General features: G+C 36.4%; 1 protein-coding gene across 1 annotated transcript in view; it reads left to right on the forward strand.

Annotated features, from left to right (window-relative positions):
* Positions 1–10,106, forward strand: part of UTR7 (UDP-N-acetylglucosamine (UAA) transporter family) — a 130,182-nt gene extending 120,076 nt beyond the window's left edge. The window contains exons 6-7 of the mRNA XM_089832892.1: positions 9,461–9,604; positions 9,799–10,106. Of these exons, the coding sequence (XP_089689018.1) occupies positions 9,461–9,604; positions 9,799–9,999 (345 nt within the window). The 3' untranslated portion in view covers positions 10,000–10,106. The remainder of the gene's footprint in view (positions 1–9,460; positions 9,605–9,798) is intronic.
* Positions 10,107–26,611: the final 16,505 nt, after the last annotated feature.

Here is a 26,611-nt window from a genome sequence, read left to right on the forward strand (position 1 = left end):
TTGTAGACACCATGTGCTCAAATAATGTGCTAACTCCTATGTTGTAGTCACCATGTGCATAAATGAGGTGTGAACTCTTGTGTTGTCAACATGACAACTCACAAGAGTACGCATACTCCTAGGTGACTAATAAATAAATATTAAAATAATGCATTAGTAAACTTAAGTAAGTGTAAATAGTGAATAATTATTTACACCAACAATCAAGCATGAGGAAAGTGCAAATGTTGAGAAGTAGAATATATAAATCTACGAGTTACTTATGGATGGATTATAAAGAGGAAAATAACATAATTGCAATCGATAAAGGAGAGGAGTCTTTTACTAAAGATGGCAATAGGAGGAAATATAACGGACTTCGAGTGGAAGATTATATAATTCCATGGGTATTGTATTCATCAAAGTATACAACTTACAATCAACCATTGATTGTAATCCTGGAGGTTCAAGTACGAGAATTAAATGGACGTATGGACCCTCATTAGAGCAACTTGTATCAAGGATGTTGATGTGCAGATAAGTATCTATTATTATTGAATATTATATTAGTCTCTCTCTTATTTCAATATGTACTATAAGAGATATTTGCCTTGATATTTAACGAGAATGTTCTTGTAGTTAAAGGAGGGAGATTGAGATTTAGAGGGAGACTGACATTTCATTAGAGGCAACCTTGAAATAGAGGGAGCAAATAGAGGATATGGTTCAGTCAACCTTTGTTGATCTCGATTATAGTAATTCAGAGGGAGTAAACTATGTTGAGATGGATTCTCCAGCAATCAATAAATTGTAGCAGTCAAGATGGATTCATGAATATTCATCGTGACTATGTGATTTTAATGGTCCTACCCCTTGCGTACATCATGAGGAAGTGACGACTTCTAAATTATGTCACTTGTATTTGTAGAAGATACTATAAGGAGATGATCTTATAGTAACTTGTATTATGAGATCAAACAAATTGAGTATATGGTGAATGTCTTGCATCTCAACATTCTGGAAGGTCATTACTCAAAGAGTATTTGGTGAATAGTATTGATATTTTGGGAGGCCAATACTATAGATATCAAATGTGATATCAAAACCTTTTGAGTACTTGGTGAATATCATTGATATTCTGGGAGGCCAATACTCTTGATATCATATGTAATATCAAACCTATATGATATCAAACCTTATTTGAGTACTGGGTGAATACCATGTGTTGATATTCTGGAAGACCAATACTTGTGATATCGAATGCGATATCAAATGGTGGAAAAATTTTAAGATATCAAATGAGATATCCTTTAAGACTTGTCATTCCTAATATTACCAATAGTCTAATATTTGTCTTGTGTTTATCCTCCCTAGCTAAGAGGGAGTGTTGATATTTGAGAGCTTTTGTCAGATAAACATACATATAATTATATGAGATATAATTGAGATATAAATATATGAGAGAAATTAATATAATAATATAATAATGTATATAATTATATATATATATATATATATATATATATATATATATATATAAATGATTAAATATATTATTATATTAATTATTTGATTAACGAATAGACATGTCCCATGAAGGGACATGTCTATTCATTGCCTATTCTCAATATAAATCTAAGCGGATGTTGCATTTGGAACATACATACCAATTAGAATGGCAGTGCTTAATACATTTGCAGCAGATCCTCAAAAAACTAACAATACATGATAGCACAAAACATGAGCATCATGCAAAACTAGAAGAAGATCACCATACATTTGAAGAAGAAATCCTTGATGAAATTTCATACGGGATTCAAATCAAGGTTGTAAAAGATGAATTGCAAGAAATTTCAAGGTCCCTTGGGGATGAAAGCAATCAAGTAGATGTGTTAGGTAAAGAACTTCAAGTAATCACAGGAAAATCTAGATATGAAGAGCAATTTGATAGGGGATTCAAAGATGTCATTACCACTATGTTCTTTTGGGGGGTTGCTAAAGGATATCATGAACGAAGTTGATTGATTCCCAAGGTATTTCAAGATTATCAAGTTATTGCAAGTGGCATCGTTTGCCATCAGCTTTGACCTCTAGAGGCTTTACCACGTAGGATCGACCTTGATGAACTTATGAGTATGTTTGGTAATGTTTTCCTGCTAGTTTTGAGGATTCCAAGAGTGGTGTGATCCTACATGAAGAATTGCAAGATGTTCCTCAAGCAATTTCTACATGCAACCGTATGGGAGAAGATGAGCAATGGTTTGGGTTGGTGCTACCTTTGGATATTATTTGATTAGCTTGGGGAGATGTTTGAGGGAGAGATTGTCAAGGAATCCTTAATTTTTGAGGATGCACATATCCATGTTCACAAAGATGCATGATTCATGGTATACAAGGACAAGCCACCTAAAGCAAGATTTCATAGGGTTGACTTCATGATTGATATTGCTTTGATTTCCCATGAGTTCGATGATGATTCCAGAGAGAGAATTCACCACCAGTTGTTACCTCTTGAAACTGTGGATGACCAACAAGAATATGAACACGACTTGCTATTCAAATCAAGCCAAATTGTTTCTTTCCTTGCTTCTAATGTTGAATGTTTTGACAATTCTTATTTTGGTTATGGTGGTTTAGCAAGGAAAACTTGTATTTGGATTGATCATGAAGCAAATGAATTACCCCAATTATTGATCTTGCATGATATAATTCTCAAATTTGAATATGAGGTGATCAAATTTCTTTTGGAGTACAAGGGTAAAAATGTCAAACTAAGTACCATTACACAAGCTTTGCTACTCTTGCACATTCTGAGAGACCAAGTTAGATGAAGTGTATGTATCATTATAGTTGGTGTTATCCCTTTGGGACTCTTGTGCATAGTTAGAGTTAGTTTGTCTTAAATCACTTAGTTCAAGAGGGTTAGAGTAGGTTTTCTTTTCATTGGTTAGAATAATTGTTCATTGTCGAGCTAGGAAGATAATATTCTTTAAGTCATTTGACTTGAGATTTGTTTGAGTGTCTCGATCAGTTATTTTGTTTGGGTTGCTTTAGAGAGTAATTTTGTAGGTTTTCCTTGTAGTTTAGTAGTTGTTTTCTTGCTTTATCTTAGTTAAGAGGTATCCAAATTTTTGAGACAGGTGGGTGTTAGACAACACATATTGGTACTTTTCCAGTGGATTTGTTTGGCTCATTTTTTGGATATCTCTTTGTGAGATTCCTTGAATAGTAGAATGGATTCTTAATAACCTTATCATTCGAAAAGGACCAGTCCCAAATTTGGAATGGAGTCATAGTTGTGATTTGGGTATTTAAGTCTTTCAATTACAACATTTTTACTCACACTTAATTTCTTTTAGTTCTCTAAGAGTTTTCAAGGCGAAGTTGGAATTAGTGAAAATCATACACTTGCTTTAGTGCCACTATGGTTTTTTTCCAAACCTTCTACAAGCTTCATTGCTTGTTGGCCAAAACAAGGATTGAAAAGAAACGAAAAGAAAAGTAGTATCAAATCAAAAGAAAAGAAAAGAAAGAAAAATGAAAAAAAGGAAAAAGAATGAAAATGATAAAAATGAAGCAAATTGTCTTTGGGTGTGTGAATATCTTCATAGTTGCTATTCGGTAAAATTCGTAAGGTAGAGAAATGGTTGTAGTTGGCCACAACAACAACCTTGTTAGGGCTATGGATGCTTGACTGACAGTAACGCTCTATCCAGGATGCTTTTGAAGTAAGGATATCAAAATAGCTAAGTCCAATGGATCTAAGAGGCTTTCTAGGTTCTTGTTGAGTGGGAATAAATGACTTGCACACACTTTAGCATAGTTGGAAAACTCACCAAAGCCAGAAACTCGCCAAGGCCTAATAATAGAATTGGGGAAAAACTTGGCTAATTTTTGGCAAAAACTTAGGAACTGAAAAATTTGCATAACTTTAATTAGAAAAGGCATATTTTATTGCAAAATTCAATGAGAGATTCATCCAATGAGTCAATAAATGAGAACATAAAGTAAACAAGCATAGTCTAGATATATTGAAACATGAAGCGGGTACAAAATTGCATTCTTGTGAGGAATGATGGTGGTTGGAAGCAAAATAGTGAATAGTTTATGTAAAACTAAAACTAAATACATCATTACAATTAAATCTTCCTCTTCCCATCTCTATTAAAAACTAAGGGAGTGATAGAAGTAGAGGGTCTAGTCCTAGAAGTCTGCACTGGCGTGACTATGCTTCCTTGTTCGGTATGTCCTAGTCTGTGGCTCGTCCTCCATCCTAGATGTAGCTCTACCTCTAGCTTCTCATAGCATTGGCATTGACTACTCATTCAACTCAATGTTATGTAATGTGAAACCAAATCCATTGCCTTCCTCCATAGCTTGCCTCGCCAAATTAGAGATGTAATCCTTCTCAAAAAGCATCTCAAATCCACTTCAAATAGATAGAAATCAGGCTGCAAGTGTTGGGCAGACTATTTCGCCCCTCTTAGAAAAATACAAGTTAAGAAATGAGAAAGGAAATTAGTTTGGGTCATGTTTTTCCTTTTAAGTGTTATTATAAAACTATGACCAAGTTTTAAACTAAAACTCGTTGGGCTTTTGGCAAACACTTGACAAGTTTTTGCCAATAAAAAGAAAAAACAGCGAGTTTTTGGTGCCAGTAAAAGTCTTAAAAACTCGCCAATTCAAAGAACTTGCCCAATTTTTGCAACTCGGAGAGTACTTTGCTAGTAGTACATCTTTGCACTTCAATAATCAAGAATGAAGGGTCTTACCTCAACTTGTCGTTTCTTCCATTTTGAGTACATTCCTAGTTATCTAATACGTGAAGGTGGAGTTGATCAAAAGTTCTTAGTTCCAAACAAGTTTAATCCTTGAAATGTTTAGAAACATTTCTCTTTTTTGGGGGTGGGGTGGGGGGTGCTAGATGTTGTGCATTTCCACACCACTGCCCGATCAATATGGGGACCCCTCCCTTTGCATTCCTGCTGTGTGATTAGGGGAGCGTTTGAAATCCTCTTGTCACAACCAATTCTGCCTTAGAGTATGTATTTGAGTTTTTGTGAATCCTTTGTTACCATAAGATTCTGCTAGGGAGAGGATTTTATCCTCTCAAGAATACAATTTCTGCTGTCTCCAAGTCCAACAATCCTCTTTGATAGTTAGATTATGCTCCAAGTAGAGGATTGTATCCTCTTGCGTGCATTATTTATGCCCCTCCACAAGGACTTTTGTCCTCCTGCAAGCTTAATTTCTGCCATGATTTTGAGTGATGACAAAAGAAAACACCCACATACTTGCCAGGTCAGCCTTAGAAGGACCAATGCATTTTATTAAAAGTTGGTTAATGCCAAGTCCGCCTCAAACCCATTTAGACAGAATTATTTAATTTTTTTGTATTGGTCTAAGCCAATGTCATGTTGGCTACTTATTGGGAGTTACGTCTCTCACTTGGCATCACCTATATAATGAGGTCAAGAGTTCTTTCTAAACTCAGTGAAAATGATTTTTTCTCGACAAAAATGATATTCTAATTGAGGAGCAGCAAACTATCAAAGGATTTGGAGTAATTTCAGTTCCTCTAAAAAGCATTGAGCTTCATTGTTATCATTTTAGAGGTGGGCATAAATCCAAGGATAGTTTTTTTAGGGTTGATTGAGATGAATTATTAAGAGGTCATCGAATAAAATTAAGTTCAAATCATTAGGAGCCTCACTGAAAGAAGTAAAATTTTCTTTTGGGGGGATTCGTTATGATAGTTGGTCTTTTAATTGATTTAGGGGAGTCAATTAACATTGTTGCCATTGGCTAATTTTTAGAACTTTTTAAATTTTTAGTTAGAAATAGGAAATTCTTTCAAATCCAAGCAATGAGATTTTTCACTAAGGCAAATTGGAGAGAATGCTTTTCTTTAAATTAAAATTTTATGCTCCCGAGTCTAAATTGGGGGAAATTGAATCTTGAAGAAATTTTATTTCATGAAAATTCCAAGTTTCTTTAATTTTTATCTCTTCTCATCATCTCACAACCTTAAATACATTTTCCTCTTCTTTTTCGTAAGGTTATATTTCTTTGAAGAAGGAAGTCAAAAGACAAGATGAGGATCAAGACTTGAGGAGCTACATGAGGAAGGTCATCTTCAAGTTCAAGCTAGAGGTTTAGAAGTGAAGAAGAAAGATTCATTTTCAAGCCACCAAAATCAATTCCAAATCAAGACCATGAAAGTTAGAGATGAAATTCACCAATGGTAAATCCAATTTTATTTTGAGAGATCTTACCACATGAAGATATCATTCAAGTTCACAAATGCAATCAAGTTCACGAATTCAAGATACAAGTAAAAAGTGAAGTCATGCCATGAGAAAATTTGAGGGGATGGAGAAGACTCAAAAGATGAAGCAAATTGGGAATATGAACCATCACATTCATCCTCAAGAAATTGATTTTCGGAAGAGTTAATCAAAGTTAGAAAGTTGGACAATGTTGAGTATCAAAGATCAAATAGATCTACATGTTACGGATGTTGATGTGGCTCCAACCTGTCCCTTCCAATTAGAAAAATCTAAACTGGAGCACGAGCAATCATATCATGCCAAGTGTCCTATTTTCTCATTGGTTAGAAAAATCATTTTAATTTCTCTTATTGCCCCACAATGTGGTACCCTCATCTAATTGGTGGTAATTTTGGCAACCCTAATTAGGGTTTGTGGAGAGAAATCTCAAACCTTGATCTTGGCCCTTCATTGTAATTAAACATCTCTAAAGGGCCAAGGCCTTCCCATTTGTAATTCATTAGCTTAGGAGAGTGGAGCTAGAAGCTAGAGAGATACAAGTAGACAAGAATAGGCTAGCTAAGGGAAAGACTTGATCAAATTGTTGCTATGATACTATTAAAGTAATGGATAATTCATTGTTGCTTCTTCATGGTTAATTACTAAAAATTGCTTTGAAGTGTTGCATGGTTTCCTCAATCTTTCACTTGGAGTAGTTTCATACTCACGTTGAAGTAGTTTAGTTGGATGGAAGTCATTGAGGACATTTACTTGAATGACTCGACAAATCTGGGCCACTAGCCTCTCGATGGTAGGAGTGTCTTGTGTGGCAAGCCAATGATTAAAAGCACTTGATTTCAATTGATGCTAGACCTTTAGTTTGCATCCATTTGATGGGATTGAAGACAAGGTATTGATGTGAAAACCATTTATGTATTCCTTAGAAGCTTGCACTAGGTGGGTAGAAAATGCTAATTAAGCTACAACTTGTAGTGCCCAAGTTCATCCATGATTCCTTGCATTCATAGTAAGGAGTAGAAGTAGCCCAAGTTATTGAGCTTAGTTTTGAGTTGGAATAGAAAAGTTGGAAAGTCAAAATATTTTTTTTGCATGTTGTAAAGCCAAATCTTTAGAAGTGCAAGAGTTTGATATCCATTGAATGAATAGCGGAATTCCTTTTGTGATAACTTGCGTATTACATCATAAACCAAGTGAAGTCCACAATTAAAAACGAGCCTTGGAGTCATTTCATGATCTTACATTGGAAGCTTAGCATGAGAGATGACCTTATATCAAGAGAGGATTGAGTGTTTGGCGTTTCTCCTTGAAACATTAAGTATTCAATTTTTCATGTTGTAGTGGAACAAAATTCACATCAATAGTACCATGATAAGTTGCTTCACTACTCCAACCATGGTGATATTTACATTAGAGTAGTGCACCGGATCGACAAGGCCGTTTTCTAGAGGTTGATATAACGTCCAAGCATTTGGTTTCAACTTGCAGGTGTGGATTGCTTGAGGGCAAGCAATCTTTGGGAAGGGAGGATTGTAATGTCCCTAAATTTTGGTGCTTATTTCAATATTTTCTAATAGCATGCCATGTGGAGATCACTCAGGACATTTTGGTTCACCCTTAACTATTTTTAGTAAGTCACTTGGATGTTTTGCTCATACTTTCTATTTATAGCAAGTCATTGAGGTGATCAATCGACATCATATCTATATTCGGAAAGTGGATTTGATTATTCCCATGAGTTGATATTGGTAATTGTAAGGTTATTAATGATTTAAGTTGAATTGTTAAAGTCAAAACAAGTTTAGCTGTAATAATATATATTATTATATTAAACATCTTAATGATATGATGACCCAAGGGTGTTGAAGTGTACTTAAGTCATTTTCATAAAGTGACTTTAGAAAATGAAAATATAAAGTCACTTTAATTAATATAACCCTCTAGATTGTTTGAGAACCTACTTCACAAGGAGGAATTAAAAGTAAATAATGATTTTATCCTATATTGAGTGTGGAGGTTCATTTGAAGTTTGAGGAGTCTCTATAAATGAACCTAGTCTTCCTTTAAGATCATGCAATGAGATTATGCTATTGAGATCATTTCTCCATTGTTGCCATTGTCAGTGACTAGAAAGGTCTAAGGACAAAAACCCTTGGAACCAAGAAGGTTCGAACTTTGGACAGAATCTCACTCCTTAAAAGATTGGTGGATTCATTCGGAGTTCACATCTGGATTTAATGGTAGAGGTTTGAAATCAAATAAGCAGTTTGAAGAACATTTTCCCTCAGTCCAAAATATGAATGCTGGAAGTCATTTGATCATGGAGAAAATCGCAGGTCATGAAGTCTGAAATGATGGCAAAGTACTAAAGAAGAAGTTGATACAGCTGTAAGGGTAATCAAATCCTCTTCTCTTGTGCAAAAATCAGAAACTTATCGTTCGCAGGGGTCTTGGTATTATCTGGGCGAATAGAGCAGCCCGTCTAAACTGGCTGAACCCTGGCAAAAATGGAGTGCACGGTATTTTAACCAGGCTGTAAGCTGAGAATACATTGTTAATGGCCATGCTAAACTCACAGCTAAACTTGGGCAACTCCTAGTACACATTGTGCATATGTCTCCACTAATTGCACATGGCTGGGTTTGCATTTTCAACTCATGTGGCTGAGATAATCAGGTGTAAACAACTTTATGACTTCCCACTGTATTCTTCAGCTTCATAGATAGAGAATCAACTGTTCTAAAATTTGTCTAGCAAACTATAACTGAGTAGTGGAATGTGGAGCTGATCCTTTATATGTTTTATCATTGTTTGTAAGTTGTCCAAGAAAAAGTTGTTCTATATGCAAGAACTGGATGCCTGCCAAGTGTTTGATAGAATTTGTGAAGTTGTAATGGAAATCTGACTTTGCATGCCTAATGTTTGTTCTTATGTATCTGTCGAACTCAAGATTTCATTAGTTTTCCATTCACATACAACTGTCTGAAAAATGCCTATTCAAGGAATGTCTATTTTGCAATGTGTTTTGGCCCAAGATCTTGTAACTCTCGGATCAGACCTTGAATAACAACTGTTTGACGAATTGCCAATGAGACGAAACTGAAAATTAAAGGTCAGAATAGGAAAGAGTTCTTACAATTGTGTCTTCTAATCTGAATATTGTAGGCTAATTATGTCAACTCTTTCCTTTGCAGGCTAAATCAATTTCATTCTTGGTGGTATTCATTCTTTCATTAGTGATGGGCATTGTCCTCAATTTTACCATGTTTTTGTGTACAGCAGTGAACTCTGCTCTAACTACAACAATTGTTGGAGTACTAAAAGGAGTTGGTTCAACGGTATGTGACTATCATAGGATACTTTCAATAATAGTCCTTATTTAAAGATTATATTTTGTCTGTTTCATTCTTTTTACAGAGAGATTACAGTTTATACATTATGTTATCTAGACAGGAGAATCAAGCACACACTTATGCACATGTACTAATTTTGAACAATTTGATATTAATCAGTTGATATTAACAATTTGCAGACTCTGGGTTTTGTTTTATTGGGGGGTGTTGAAGTGCATGCTTTGAATGTAACTGGACTCGTCATCAATACGATTGGTGGTATCTGGTATTCATTGGCAAAATATTGGCAAAAGAAAAACAAGTCTAAGCAGGTAACTGCAGCTCAGCCACTGTTGGCAAGATGGAAAACTCCACCCAAAGGAATGGATGCTAAAATTTGAACTCAAATATGACTAGATAAAGCATCAACATTAAAATCAAAGATACCCTTCATGATTCAGGGATGTCTATCATACAAGGTTGATTAATAGAATTCTTTTCGGTGATATTTTTTTCCCTGATCAGTTTAGTTTGTGAAATCAGCCTTAATTTTTTAATGTTTATCGATTTGATGTTTTTTCTCCCTCTCAACTGACTATATTTTTTCTTTTTCGTATATCTTGGTACATATTTTGACTTCTGAGGGGCAAATGGAATTCGTTTTTTCTTGGTTCTCTGCATTTATTTTTACTGAGAAAAGAGCAAACGTTGGTGTCTATAGTATCTTAAACTGTACAACTAATGCATTATCAGTTAGCACAAATAAGTTAGTCTTCTGTATAAATGTATTTACTGAACAAAATATTGGACAACCAGAACTTTAAATAGTATTCATAATATGTATAAACGTAAACACTGACAATCTACATTTTAGTTCCAAAGCAGTACTGGTTCTTTTTTCTACAGAATTGCGTCAACCCCACCTAGAGAGAAACTAAAAGAAACTAAATACTGATAATTCTTGTGTCCATTATTGTCTTACCATTACTTGTTTCTAATCATTTTGATGATTGTGGCTTAGGCATGTCTACCTCTAGCTCATGAGGAAGGGTAGAATCAAAATTACTTTTGAAATATCAAGCCAAGATATCGTAGAATATAAACTGCAAGATACTTTTAGATAGGGAAATAAAACAGATGGTCTTGTTACATTACTTTGGTAAACGATCACAGAATCCTTTTTGAAACCAATGCTTTCTAAGATACATACAGTCCTAATTTAACCACTGGCAGAAATGATTTTTAGCCATATGATAGATACATAGAAAGCTTAATAGCTAAATCTTTCAGGTGGAAAGTTTTAAGCATACTGTTCATATGTAGAATGTATACAATTCTCAATCCATATCAACAACTTTTTGATAGTTTGTGGAAAAGTATTTTAAGAAGTTGCTTCTCTCTTCAGAGATATGTCCTGCCTGTATGTTGTTCAAGCAAATTCTCATGGTTCCAAGTCTCATGGTCAATTTGTTTCTCTAGCGAGAGGATTTCCCGTCTTTCCTTTCTATTGAAAGATGGTCTTTCCTTTTCTTGGGTCAGTCCATGCTTGTGATATTTTGCTATTATGATTCAACTATGTAGTTTTTGAGTCAAAATCATTGACCTTGTTGACTTGGTGGTCAGGACCTCCTTCGGGGTTCGTGACATGGCTTAACCACCTCTCATGGTTTTGGAAAGTCTAGTGTTTGCGACTTTCATTGACAATTCGAGCTTTTGGTGCGACGGCAAACATACCAACAATTGGTATTAGAACCTTGGGTCATGAGTTTGAATCTCAGGAGGTCTCCTTCATTTCGTCAGTGCGGAACCCTCAGTTAGTGCTGAGGGGGAGATTGTTGACTTGGTGGTCAGCACCTCCTTCAGGAATCACAACATGGCTTAACTGCCTCTCGTGGTTCTGGGTAAGTCTAGTGTTTGTGATATTAATTGACAGCTCGAGCTTTTGGTGCAACGAAAAACATACCAACAAACCCATTTTTCATGAGAAGTGATTTACAATAACTTAGGACCCATTTTTTATGAGAACAAAGGAACACTTGACACTCAATGCATCTAGAGGATGCTCACAAGGGTACTTAAGAACACCAACTAGATGAAATGGGTGTTAAGTGTTCTATTCATTCTCATGAGAGATGATTTCTTGTGAACCACTGCCCATGAAACATGGGTCAATGAGTTTGACTTGGAAACTATAAAGTTGAATTCTAATTGCAATATCACAAATTGACTTACTCGAAAAATATCTCCTTATCTGTCCCATATTGGATTCAAGTATTTCTTAAGGCATAAAATTAAAAACATCACATATTGATATTTTTGTACTTGGTTGCGAATATAGTAGCAATTGGACCCATAGGTTTAATGGGCATGCTAATTTTTTTTATGAATATAATTTTTTTGTTAGATATATAATTTTTTATAATAAATATTCTTAACTAAATAAAAATTGATTTAACATGTATGCAGTTTATTATCTCAATCCTAAATTTTGATAGAAGGTAAAAGTTTCCATCAAGAAGGATTAGTCACTCAATAGTGGAAAACTTCAACTGTTTCAAGTAGGTTCTAACTGTGAATGTCAACCAATCCAATATTTTCATTAATGTACCTATGATTTTGTAAAAACCCTCAATAGGCTATATCCTTAACAAACATCAATTTTCTTTTGCTAATCAATAGTTTGATATTTTGTCAAATATTTGGTAGGCAAATTATTATAACTCAATAAATAATGCTTTAAATTCACAGTCAATTGCTGACAATTGTAATTGATTAAATCTTTATCAATTTCGACAAATGAACACCACTAAACAATTCATAAGTAATTCTATAATTGATGGCAATGCTACTTACTAATATCCAATTTAAAAATTGATTTCTGAAAATTTACAAGAATGCAATAATGAATCTAGAAATTAACTTCTAATAGATGAAATATGGATTGTAGCTTTTAAGAAATAATCCAATTTACTTGCAGGTTTAGAAATAGATGCTCCTCGCTTATAATCGTAGGTGCTCTAAAACCTGATTGCTGGCCTCCAATAATTGATTATAGCCTTCCACAAAGTTTGAAATCGCTGCCAAATACATAGATGACAGCCACCATACATTCCTCTTTAACCACACCAAACAACAGATAATCATAACGCTCCAAATCACAAATTCTCCAGCTACAATGAAACTTGAGGTACAATACATAATAGTCGAAAAATACTATAATTTAATGAAAACAATTCTCAGAATTAATTCACAATACCTCAGCTATGAATTACCAGACACTTCTTTGTTCCAAACCCTTATACTTCAACAAGGGCAAAGAAATCGACAAACTCAGAAACTCTTTGTAGGCAACAAAAGAAAATAATCAATCGGATGCTTTATTCATCAAATTGGCTCATATTTATAATCTCCAAATGACACAAAGTTTTCCAAATGAATTCCACTTAGGAAGCATCCCACACACAACATTAAAACATAATAAAGTGCCATTATAAACTAATTTATTAATTGCTTTTGGCTGCGAAAATGACTTTTTCCGCCATAATTTCAAATTTTGACATGTAAGGCCACTATTTCTTGTTCCCATGATTTAAATTTTTTTGTCTCGGCTCCAACGAGCTATGATATTGAGGTGACCAACTAACAACACTAACAAAAATAGCAACTTTAGCATTTTTAGATGAATAATAATAATAATTCACTCGTCTTGCGAAAACAATTAAAGAAGCACTAGAATTGAAATCTGTCAACACCAAAGTGATCCTGATGATGAAAGGCGATGAATGAACTTGACGGGGTGACTTACTATAAATAGACGCTCCCTCCAAGATTCTTGGAGCCTAAATCAGAAGCCTAAAATAAAAACTAAGAGCATCCTCCAACTCCTCTGACTCAACTGAGCTAATTAGAACCAACTGATTGACTTACTATAAATGGTAAGTCCCTTAAATGGAGCCAAAACACACCATATGTTGCTGGAAAGTCTATAACCACTCAACTAAGACCCTCAAATCCTACTGTCATCCCACGAGAGTCGCGATGGTGAATTGACCTGGCCAACTGTAGGAATTTGCTAAAAATGGGGACATTATAGTCCTCCCTCCCTAAGATTACTTGTCCCCAAGCAATCTTGGACCAAAATGGACATCACAATTCACTTGGATCCCAAAGGTAGAACTATGTACTATCCTTGCTGTGTACAAACATCTCCTGTAGCACCAACACCCAAATAATGAACATCAACATCAGAATCATTTGAAAATTGACCCGAGGCACTGATGAAGGCAACAACTCATTGAAACTCAACCCAACTGAAATACCAACTCTGTTCGCACCTGAATCCCCATCAAACTGATATTCACACCCAACTGCATTGTGGAGATGGTAACGACCATAGGTACCTGAAACACTACCACCAACTCCAACCTCTGCCAAATTGTCCAGGGTGTGTAAATACTGCAAGGGATCTAATTTGTAGTTATCAATCCCATCTGCAAAAGACGGTGTTAACCCATCCCATAATGGATGACATGAAATTGGAGCCAACTCACACCTACAGGAAACCAAATCCTCTACTTGTGGCTCAAAAGAAAAATGATGAGCACTTCTTATAGTTTAATGCTGATAAAAGCTCTCATTCTCTATCAACGGCTCATCATCATCAAACTGAGAATTAGAAGATGACTCCAATCTTTGACTCATAATTGTTGGTCGGGCAAGATTTTGGGCAACCCTCTCAGTAAACCCAACTTCAAAATCCTTGTGGGGAAGCATAGTAGATAGAGTCTCTATAATCTTTCCCACCAACCTCTGAATAACATGAGAGCCTCAGATGAGAGTATCCTCAGACACTTTGTATGAATCCTCTCTCACATTTGAACTCTCTAATAGATACTCTATGAAGGACTCTATGCAGTAGAAGTTATATGTGGAAGCATCAACTTGCTCCCTTGCAACCCACAACTAATCCCTCTAAAAATGTGGCACTACCATCTATCCAATGGTACCAGCTCTATGAAATGAAGAAATAGATCCATTTCCAGTAGAAGGAAGTAAATCACCATGAGAGCTCATCTCCCCTAATGCTCTCACCTCCTCTATACCTATTGCACTCATATGTTGGATGGATGTGTCGGCCACATTATCATGTCCCTCATCCCCAACCGTGGAAGCAAATTCACCACCAACTACAATATGTAATTGAACAGGGTCTGGGGCTGATGTTGACTGTATTCGCTCTAACTCCACGGTAACCTCATCCAACTGTGACTGTGACTCTTGAAGAGCCAACTGAGTATACTGAAGAGAGTCCACAGTCACCTCAAGCTCCTCGATAAGCTCAGCTACCTCCTCTTTCCTTGACAATGTCTCATGACATGTGCTACCCCTCTCGAGAAGGTAATCCCTATCAGCAACTAACTGAGAATAACTATGCTTCAAGATCTTGATAGCCTCTCGAAGCATATGAACCTTTGCTAGGGAAAGACTACTATCACCGTGCTCATCTAACATAGGAGCACCCCAACTAGATGTAGCTAGCATTTGACAAATAACATCATAATGTTTAAGAGTTGAAGAAATGTCACTATCACTCACCTTCAGTTGACAAGTCACATGATGTCTCTGTAAACCCTGCCTCCTATGCAAGCTCTTTGTCTCACTAACTGTTGGTATGAACCATTGCACCAAAACCATGAGGTGCTAGTGAAGGCCACCCACCAGGATCATAACATCCCACCACACTCTGCAGTTCAGACTCTGAGTTGGATGTGTGCTCACATGGTGGACCCTCCCTTGACCATATGAGCCCCGAATGAACATTGCAATGTCGGCGTTGCCACCCGCTCTAAGAATCGAACCTGGGTGGAGGCTCTGATACCACATGATACGAACCATTGCACCAAAACCTCGAGGTGCTAGTGAAGGTTGCCCACCAGGATCATAACAACTGCACTATGATAAGAAACCGAATCAAAACTGCCCACCACAAGATCACTCATTGCATGTGTGCTATTGACCTTGCACAACTTTGCATCCGAGATACAACTACTATGTACCTCAATCAACTCCTCATTTGAAGAAATGGAAGTCCTCACAATATCAATATCCCCACGTCTCAGCTTCCACCTCAAAGGATAGATCCTGTAAACATTGATCCTAGGACCCATTCAAAACCTCCTCGGAGTCATCAACTGATACCTGGCAAGGGATACCATACTCGATGCAACTCATAGTATCATCAAATGTGTCCATACTATCTCCATCCACATCTCCTAATAAAGCCTCAATTGTTGACGCTTGATACTACACACATGAGTCAATGTCACGTTGTGAATCAATAACACTAGAGCATGAACCCACATCTATTGACTCCGTTGTAACACCCAAGTCACCAACGTCATAGCTTGGTGACTCCATACATGCATTTGTCCCACCTAAGGACCTCCTATATTGGAGCAACACTATGATAACTCACATAGAAATCTCCAATAATAATCCCCTCTGTGAGAGAGTTAGAAGTGTCAGTAGTAACAACTGCGTCAACTGTCTCTGCATTAGCTGCAACAACTCTAAGAGCCTCAACCTGCTAAAGCTCAATGCCGCTATCCACCAAGGGTACTAACACATCTACTGATCTTTGTGAAATGAGTCCATCATTAACATTGCGAGATTAGCAGGTGCCATAATAAATATAGGTACATCAGTATCGTGAACAACTATCGGAGAAAACTCAAGCTTCCTTTTCTGCAACCTCCATGTTGGCCTTCTAAAGGTAGAAACCATATACCTCACTTCCCTCTCAACTGTTGTGAGATCCGACAAGCTCTTTGCCAACCTTTGTTGATGAAGCTTTAGTTTCTCCAAACTCGTCTGCAAGACATTCATTTTTATGCTAACTTCCTCATTACTCCACTGACTTCTAGAACTACTAGCCCTATCCATAGCTGGAGAAAATAAAGTGTTGGTCACTTTAGAAATCAGATATGAAAATCTTCAAAGTCAGCACTGAATAAAAAAAAAAATGAGGCCATTTCCTGCAGGCTGGCAGGAAACTGCTCTGATACCACTGTAAAAACCTTCAACAAGTTGTATTCTTAACAAACATCAATTTGCTTTTGCTAATCAACAGTTTGATATTTTGTCAAATATTTGGCAGGCAAATTATTATCACTCAATAAATAATGCTTTAAATTCATAACTAGCTACTCACAATTGTAATTGATTAAGTCTTTATCAATTTGGACAAATGAAAACCACTAAACAATTCAAAAATAAGTCTATAATTGATGGCAATGCTACTAATATCCAATATAAAAATTCACTTCTAAAAATTTACTAGAATACAATAATGAACTTGGAAATTAACTTCTAATAGATGAAATATGGATTGCAGCTCTCAAGAAATAATCCAATTTAATCGCAGGTTTAGAAATACATGTTCCTCGCGTATAATCATAGGTGCTCTAAAACTTGATTGTTGCCCTCCAATACTTGATTGCAGCCTTCCACAAAGTCTGAAATTGTTGCCAAATACAAAGACAACAGCCACACCACACCAAACAACAGACAATAATGATGTTCCAAATCACAAATTCTTCAGCTACAATGAAATTCTTAGGTATAGTAGATAACAATTGGGAAATACTATAATTTAATTAAGACAATTATCAGAATTAATTCACAATACCTCAGTTGTGAATTACCAGGCATTTCTTAATTCCAAACCCTTATACTTCAGCAAGGGCAAAGAAATTGGCAAACTTAGAAACACTTCATAGGTAACAAAAGGAAAAAATCAATCCGATGCTTTACTCATCAAATGGGCTCATATTTATAATCTCCAAATGACACTAAGTTCCCCAAATGAACTTCACTTAAGAAGCGTCCCTCACACAATATTAAAACATAATAAAGTGCCCTTATAAACTAATTTATTAATTGCTTTTGGCTTCGAAAATGACCTTTTCCACCATTAACTTCAAATTTTGACATGTAAGGCCACTGTTTTTTTTTCTCATGATTTAAAATTTTTCATCTTTTTTCCAATGAGCTATGATATTGAGGTGACGAATCAACAACATTAACAAACATAGAAACCTTAGAGTATTTAAACGAATAATAATAATTCACCCATCTTGCAAAAACAACTGAAGAAGCATTAAAATTAAAATCTGACAAAACCAAAGTGATCTTGATGATGAAAGACGATGAATGAACATGATGAGGCGACTTACTATAAATAAATACTCCCTCCAAGATTCTTGGAGCCCAAATTGGTAGGCCGGAATATAAATTGAGAGCATCCTCCAACTCCTCTGACTCAATTGAGCTCATTGGAACCAACAAATTGATTTACTATAAATAGTAAGTCCCTCAAACGGAACCAAAACACACCATAGGCTGTTGGAAAGCCTATAACCACATAACTAAGACCCTCAAATCCTCTCAAATGGAGCCAAAATACACTATAGGCTGTTGGAAAGCCTATAACCACATAACTAAGACTTTCAAATCCTACTGTCAGCTCATGACAGTCGCAATGGTGAACTAATCTGGCCAACTGCAAAGCCCTGCTAAAAATGGGGACGTTACAGATTTTTTGTGGAAAAATACATTATCTTAAGCACAAATAAAAAATGGTTAAGATTGATGTTTGTGTTGAAATGACTAAAATAACTTTTGTACATGTACATACCTCTAAGCTTTCAAGAACAAATCAACACTTTACAATATTTTGATTTCTTTCAGGTAAGAGCCTACAATATAATAGTAGGTCCTAGGTTGAGTCTATTGAACTTAACACAAAATAAAAGTAACAATTAATTTTAACAATGATTACAAAATCTAAATTTTGACTATTGGTTATAGGAAAAAATATATTTCGAATTCCTCTAACAAATATATTTCATTTTTAATAAAGATAAAGAATATTGAAAAGTGCAGACTATTTTACATTAAAGATAAAGAATATCCTGTACACAGAAGCTCTCTATATAATTATATTTGTTTCAGGTTCGATATTGTTTCAGGATGGACATGGATAATGGTTGAATAAAATAATAATTAAAACAATAAATATATTATTCACGAGGTCATAAATTGGAAAATTTGAAATATATTCTCTATCAATATTTTTAAAGAATATAGAAGTTGCGAATGAAATTAATACAACGTTAAATAGCATTGAAAATGAGTATGGAGTCCCCCGTTAAACTGGTCCTTATCTTAGCCCAGTTTTCCGATGAGAAGTAGAATGGTCTCATCTAGAAGATGATTGGATTAAATTGAAAAATGACTTCTTTAGAGGCAGGCCAAGCAACGTTGGTGTTTGGTTAAAAATTGCAAAGCTGAAGTTTTGAGCTAAATAAGCATCCTCCTTCCTCTGGGTAGAAACAATGGAGTTGAATTACAAGCCACCTTCCTTGGCCTCCGAGAAGTCGTGAACTCAAATAGCGAATAATGCCTTTTAAGAGTTGCAAATCTACAAAGTTGGCATCTAAATGGCATACTGAAATATGGATAGAGCTCCTTAACAAGGTCGAGAACCTAATATTGTCCACGTATACTGGGAAGTGGATCCAGGATAATTATGAAGGTTTGTTGGCCAACTTGGCCATTGATGAGTTTGAGGCGAACATGACAAATGAAGGTGATTAGGCAGTGCTTATTAGTTCTCTTTATCATGATCACTCTGGATTAATGATTGGCCTTGCATGGCGAGATTGTTTGATGGTGATCTTCCTACGGGGACTCTGAATGACCCGTGCGAAGCATTTATGAGGAATTATGCAACTCTATGAAAAAGCTGCAGCTCCCCTGGTTGGATGATTGTATTATGCTCTTATTTGGTGTGTGAGATTGTTTAAAGGTATACCCTCACCAGAGTGCCTCGCGCCTCTGATGAGGCCATATCAGAGAAGCAAGTGAAGATTCTTTTCAAGACGAATTATATTATTATGCTACAGAAAATCAAGATGGTGTTGGGGAACACGTTTATACAGCACGTTTATACGTTGATACCCTGTATTTTTATGTAGAGCTATGACACTGGCTATGCAGCCACCTAAATGAACATGCATTTAATGGATATATATATCCGATACAACATATTATATCCTATATGCCTGTACAATATAAATATAATAATAATAATAATAATTTATAAATATATCTAACTTGTGTTTCTTTAAGTCAGTGTATAAATGTATCTAAATTAATTACGTAGAGGGGGGTAAAATTTCAACTGTTCATCAGTGTTTGAAATATAGATTACGTCTGAAAAATACGGCTGCAGTTTTTGAGAACCACAGGTGTTTTTCATATCAATGCCATTGGATACATGCTCATTTTGTTGCTTGCATATCTAGTTTCGCAGAGCTACTACCTTTGCTGTAATTGATATTCTTTTAATAAAAAAGAAGTCAATCGACCAATTGAGAGAATATTAAAGATTGTGAAATTAAAGAAGTAATCAAAAGGTGACTATTATATATTCTAATATTTGAGTGTTATTTTTTAATTTTATAGGTAGAGTGCTGAAGTCAAGTTTACAAATACAAACAAGAGTTCTTTGTGAGCTGGAGTACCTGTTTTTTAGGGTCATAATGGGGTTGTAGATGTAGAAATTGTTTGGAAAATTATTTTTTAGTTTCAATTTTCGTGTATTTTCATTCCATTAAAATATAAGACATGTAATTTAACTTCATTTAAGTTGAATTACAACTAAATTTATTGAAAAAATTAGAAATACAAAAGATAATATAAAATCTACAATAATATATGTTGATATTTTAGGTATAGTTGGTCTATAGAAATAGTTTGTATATTAGTTTTTCATTAGAATTGATGATTCACACCAATAAATAGTATATGAGTTTGAAGAGTAAAATAAGATGAAAACTTTGATGATTGTCTAATTGAGAGGGAGTATGGACTCGAACAATAATGATTAATCTCAAATCTATCACATTTTTATCATCATCTTATTTATTTTTAATTTTTAATTCATTGTTTTATTAAAATTATAACTTGTGTTGAAATTATAGTTTTAAATATTTGTATAATTACAGTTTCTAATAAAAAATAATAGAATTACAAACCCTAACATAAGAGTGCAATTTTGCATGAGCTTCATGAAAAAATTAAGAAAGTAAAAATAATACATATAATAAAAAAGAATCATAGTTCTAGAGGGCAATTTCATCCTAAAATAAATAGAAATAAATTGTTAAAAAAAGGTTAATCAAATTACACCATAAAATATTTTTAAGGTAACATAATATTACAATTTTTTAGAATCAAGCTTTGTACTTATTCTTATTACTACAATTTAAGAAAATTATATTTTTATAACAATTTAAAATAAAAATCAACTTTATAATACACATGGTTTGCGCTGCACTATGCATTGAACAAGGGATCGTGAAAGCGTTATTGTACTTGCCGTAAGCTAGTACTATTGCATTCATTTTGAAAATCACCGAATTAGTTTGAAATCTATCCACCAATCACAAGTAATTATTTTTGAATAATTAAAATATTTCTAAAGTTTTTTTATTCTTTTATAAATTTTATATTTTGTACAAATTATATGATTGGCTCAACTCATTTTGTGTTATAGGATAGTTCTCCATAATGCAATATTTTCGACTAGATTGAAGGTAAAATAAAAATTACATGGTAATATTGTATTAGTTTTAGTTTCTCCGTGTATAAGTTTTGGTTAATCAAATTTAAAAAAATCAAAAAAATCTTAATAAATATAATAATAACATGGTCAATTTTTTGCACTTTGTAAAGATTATTTTCATTGAAAGAATATATGTGAGTGAAGTTTTATATATGAGACTATATTTACAAGATTTAAAAGCATCAAAGTAAAATTTATTTTCAACTACCAATGAGGCAATAAGAGTATAATGCATTTTTACACTATTCTATTTATTCTTTTTTTTTTTGGAAAAAGAGGGTTAAAAATTTGTTCAAACAAATCCAAGAAATAGAGCGAAGCCAAAGGTCCAAATCAACACTACATACTCTTGTCCTCTAGTAACAGATGATCAAAGATCTCACAATACTCAGAAGGTAACCCATCCCTACCATTAATATCCCATCTACCCACATTCTCAGAAGCCCACTTTGCTAGACAGTCTGCCACTCTGTTCCATTCGCGAGGGATATGACGAAAGGAGACGGAGTCCAAGGCCACAAAGACTTAGAATTTGTTTGGCCAAAGAAGCAAGTTGCTAAGTAACATCTTCCAACCTCTGGTTATTCAACATATTCACAACGATCTGAGAATCAGACTCACAGATGATCTTCCGCCATCCTAAAGCACAACCACGCTCCACAGCAACCTTAATAGCCAGGGCCTTTGTTAGATTATTAGAAAGTTGACCCTTGTAAATAGAGAGGAGAAAAACTAGATCACCATCACTGCCTCTACCAATAGCCCCGATACTGGCACGACCAGGGTTCCCCCGAGAAGAACCATCTGTATTGATCTTCAAAATCCTAGTTGGGGGAGGAGACCACCTCCCATCTAGACAAACCCGCTGCTTAATATGGCTAGGTCTTTTTCCAGGATTGCATCCCCGCTTGTTATCTCCCAAGTTTAGATTCCTCACAATAACATGATCCCTAGGAGCTATAGTATCTGACATATCACACTTTGCATAAATCATTTTCTGGAGCCTATTAAGAATCATCTTCCATAATTGACTACTTCTTAGTTTGGAATCACAAAAAAATCTGCGATTCCTTTCTAGCCAAAGGTTTTAGAGAATGAAAATTGGGCCAACCATCCAGGCAACTTATAAGAAAGGAGTCTTCGCAGGAGGTCTGCCCAAACTTTCCCAGAAATCAATAAGAGAAGTAGCATGAATACACCCATGACACCAAGCCTCCCACCATCTATGCCATATCTCTCTTGAAAAAGGGCAGAGAAAAAACAAGTGAGAGGCACACTCCTCATTGTGCAAACAAAGAAAGCAAACCGAAGGTCCTTGAAAACCTCGTTTGCAAAGATTCTCCCAAGTGAGGCATTTCTTCTGAGCCAACAACCATAAGAAAAAATTGCATTTGGGCCAAGAAAAGTAGCTCCAAACCTTCTTCCACTAGTGTACTTCAGTTAGGCCGTGTAAGTTCCTGTCAAGTATAGCATAGCCTTGAGCCACTGTAAATTTACCCTTTGGACTAGGACTCAAAGCCAAGCTATCCCTGCCACTAAGGGAGCTACAAAACCTATTCCCCAAAACTTCAGAAAGAAGGGCACGATCCTCAACAGAGCCACTAGCTGGCCACTCTTGAGAGTCCTTCCAGCAAGTCACCTCAACTTGACCTAGGTGTTTGATGGTCTTAAAATGTTCCACCTTAAGTCAACTAGCATTAGTAAAGATATGGGAAAGGGGTAGAAGCTGGGGAAAACTAGAAATAATGGGAGGGTGGCCATCCCAAGAGTCCTGCCAAAATAGAGTATCTGAGCCTCTGTTACAAATCCAAAAGAGACCCTCCTTAATTAGTTGGGCTCCCTTCTTGAGAGTATCCCAAATACAAGAGCCTTTACCCACCAAAGGAAGTCGTGGCACCTCAGAGCAATCCACACCAGGAAAGTACTTATGGGAAAGGATCTTGGCCCAATTTTGGTCTTGATTGTTACAGCATCGCCAGTACAACTTGACAGCCAAGGCCGTGACAACCAGAGCCATCGAACGAAGCCCAAGGCCACCAGCATGTTTTGGTCTACACACTAACTCCCACTTGACCAGGCTCCACTTCGAGGAAAGAAAACTACTAGACCAAAGGAATTGTCGAGATAAAGCATCAAAATCTCTCACAAAATTAGAGGGTGTGACCTGAACAAAACACCTGTAAATGGGGAGAGACTACACCACATTCTTTAGCAAAACCACTCTCCCAACAGAAGATAACCGTCTATAAGTCCAGTGACTAACCTTACTTCTGAATTTATCCAAAATTCCCTGCCAATAGTCCCTCTGCTGAGAACCCAAGGACAAAGGGACCCCGAGATACATCAAGGGAAGGGAACCAATTTGGAATCTAAGAATTCCAGCAATCCTGTTCTGAATAAGCTGAGGAGTATTAAAGAAATAAATGAAAGACTTATTGTCATTAATTCTTTGACCTGAGGCTTTCAAATAGGTATCCAAAGCTTTCTTGATATTCACTGCCTCATTGATTCTAGCCATGCCCATCAGTCCGGTATCATCCACAAATTGAAGATGAGAATACGAAGGATGGTCATTTTTCCAGCTCCAGCCTTGGATAAGTCCCTGTCGCACTTGAGTTTTTAGAAATCTACTAAGACCCTCTGCCATGACAATGAACAAGTAGGGAGATAGAGGGTTCCCTTGCTGAATTCCTCGAGAGGCACCAAACAGCTCTGAAGGTTCTCCATTAATAAGAAATGAGAAGGAGGACGAGGTCACACAGCTAAGAACCCAATCCACCCACTCCTTAGCAAACCCAAAGGTCAAAAGAATTTTCTATAGGAACTCCCAGCTCACCTGATTATAAGCTTTGGCCATGTCCAGTTTAATGAACATAGCTTTCTCCTTAGAAGTAGCCATAGAGTGTATAGTCTCCATTGCTATCACAACCCCATCCAAAATCTGTCTTCCGTCAACAAAGCCACCTTGTTCAACAGAGATCAAAGAACCAAGGAATGGCTTGAGCCTCTCAGCAATCAATTTGGTGATAATCTTGTAGACAACATTACATAACACTATAGGCCTGAATTGGTCCAACCGATTCGCCCCTTCCTTCTTAGGTATGAGAGCCAAGAAGGTAGAATTCAAAGACTTCAGCATTTGTTTATTCCTATGTGACTCCTGGACCACCTCTAGGAGATCATACTTTATATCTTCCTGAATTCTTGGAAAAACTCAATCCAAAAACCATCTGGACCAAGGGCCTTACCTTTCTTCATATTAAACACAACTTTCTCTAATTCAGAAATCAAGATAGGACTTAAGAGGGCACCATTCATCTCAACAAGGACAAGGTGAGGGATACAATCTAGAATGTCCTTCTCCTCAGGGCTAGCAGAAAGATCCTCCCTAGAGAAGAGAGCGAAGAAGTAATTGATTGCTTCCCTAGAAATATCTTCACAAGAAAATATCTGTGCTCCATCAGTTAAGACAAGAGAGGGGAGAGAATTCCCATGCCTTCGTGCCTTAACAGAGTTGTGAAAGAAAGCATTGTTCCTATCCCCCTCTTGAAGCCAATCGACATGAGATTTCTACTTCTAGAAAATCTCCTCATGAAGCTCCCATTCTTCCAGATCCTTAAGAGCTGCGGACTCAGCTTTACTCAGCTCAGAGTTTAACCCATGGTCCCGAATCTGGCAAGTAATATCATCCAGCTTGGTTTGAGCATCTGTCTTTTAAACATGTAGCAACCCGAAGCACTGTTTATTCCATCTCTTAAGCATGTACTTCACATGTTGAAGCCTCTTACTAAAAGTGTACATGGTCGTACCATGATCAGGGATCCCTTCATATCACCAATCCACCATAAGATCAGGTAAGGACAAGCCTCTGAGCCACATTAGCTGGAATTTGAAAGAGGGATTCTTGGTAACTCTGTATGAAGTGATGGAAAGTTTAATGGGCCAATGATCTGAACCCCTCCAGTCAAGAATTTCAGAGTTAGTGATCCACCTGTTGTCCAACCAATAGCATGAAACCAAAAATCTGTCAAGCCTTTCCGAGATAGCCTCACAACCACATCTCCGATTATTCCACGTACAGACACCGTTGGTTGGCTTCACATCAATGAGAATCAATGAGCCAATCATCTCTCTGAGTAGATTTGAAGACTGGTCCAGCCTAGCTAGCCCACCCCGCTTTTCCTCCAGACTAAAAATTGCATTAAAATCTCCAGCCATAATCCATGGGAGAAAGGGGTCTAGGGACTGGATGAGTCGAATATGAGCCCATAAATGAGATTTACCTATAAAATCAGTAGGAGCATAAATATTGGAAAAAAGGCACCTTTCTCTAGTCTCAAAGCTAGTAGCAACCAAAGAAATGGAGGACCGACTGGAGATCCACCATAAAGGGGAGACTTTCCTTGTGTTCCAGAAGCAAGCCACCCCACCTAAAAAGTTCAAGGCACCCACCCCCTGCCAAGAGCCTTGGGGCTAGATACAAACAACACAATTAGCCAATCCATCCAATGAAAGTTTAGTTTCCTGAATAAAGACCATATCAGGAGACTGAGACTCAATTAACCTGCGAACAACCTTTTGTCTGGAGATGCTGTTCAACCCCCTTACATTCCATGACAACACAATCATTTATGGGGTTGGGAGAAATGAGAATCTATGGGTTTCACAGACCTAGACTCAACCAAATTTTCACCCATAATCTTCACCTTCTCCTGGTCAGACTTCCTACCACTCTTTGTCGGTTTATCTAAAGGCCCCTTTTTGAAGGATTTCTTCTGTATGCCTAAAACAAGGGGAGCCTTATTACTCTTTGCGGAGTCAGAGGTTCCTTTGAGCAAAAGGAGGACATGAGCCACCAAGACTGGGCCTTTCGAACCCTGTGACCCACGAAGATCTCCAAAATCCTAAACAAGAGGAGGCAAATCAATATCCAACTGCTTGGCCTATAGGTCCCCTGTAACTAGAAACTGATCCTCACTCTGCATATCCCCAACCAGAATCTCATGTTGACCTTTGGCCTTAGGAGAAAGCTCAACTGGGATACCTTCCTCTTGGACCATGTCTCCAAGAGCATCAAACTTGTTAAAGGTGCCATCAGTCCGCCTATCCATCCAGGTTCTCTTCTTACCTTTACCTTTGTTCTGAGATTTAACCTGAGTAAATTCCTCGCTATCAATAGGTCCATTAGATAACTTAGCCTTCCCCTTGTCCTCTCTAGGGGGCTCAGGAGCATCCAAGGTGGAGATCTTATTCCTAGGACATCTGCAAACTAAATGTCCATACTCATGGTAGATTCTGCATCTAAACGATAGGGTCTCATAATC

The sequence above is a fragment of the Cupressus sempervirens genome, chromosome 5, assembly GCF_028749045.1.
Source record: "Cupressus sempervirens isolate cs-2001-9-10 chromosome 5, ASM2874904v1, whole genome shotgun sequence".
NCBI classification, from domain to species: Eukaryota; Viridiplantae; Streptophyta; class Pinopsida; order Cupressales; family Cupressaceae; genus Cupressus; species Cupressus sempervirens.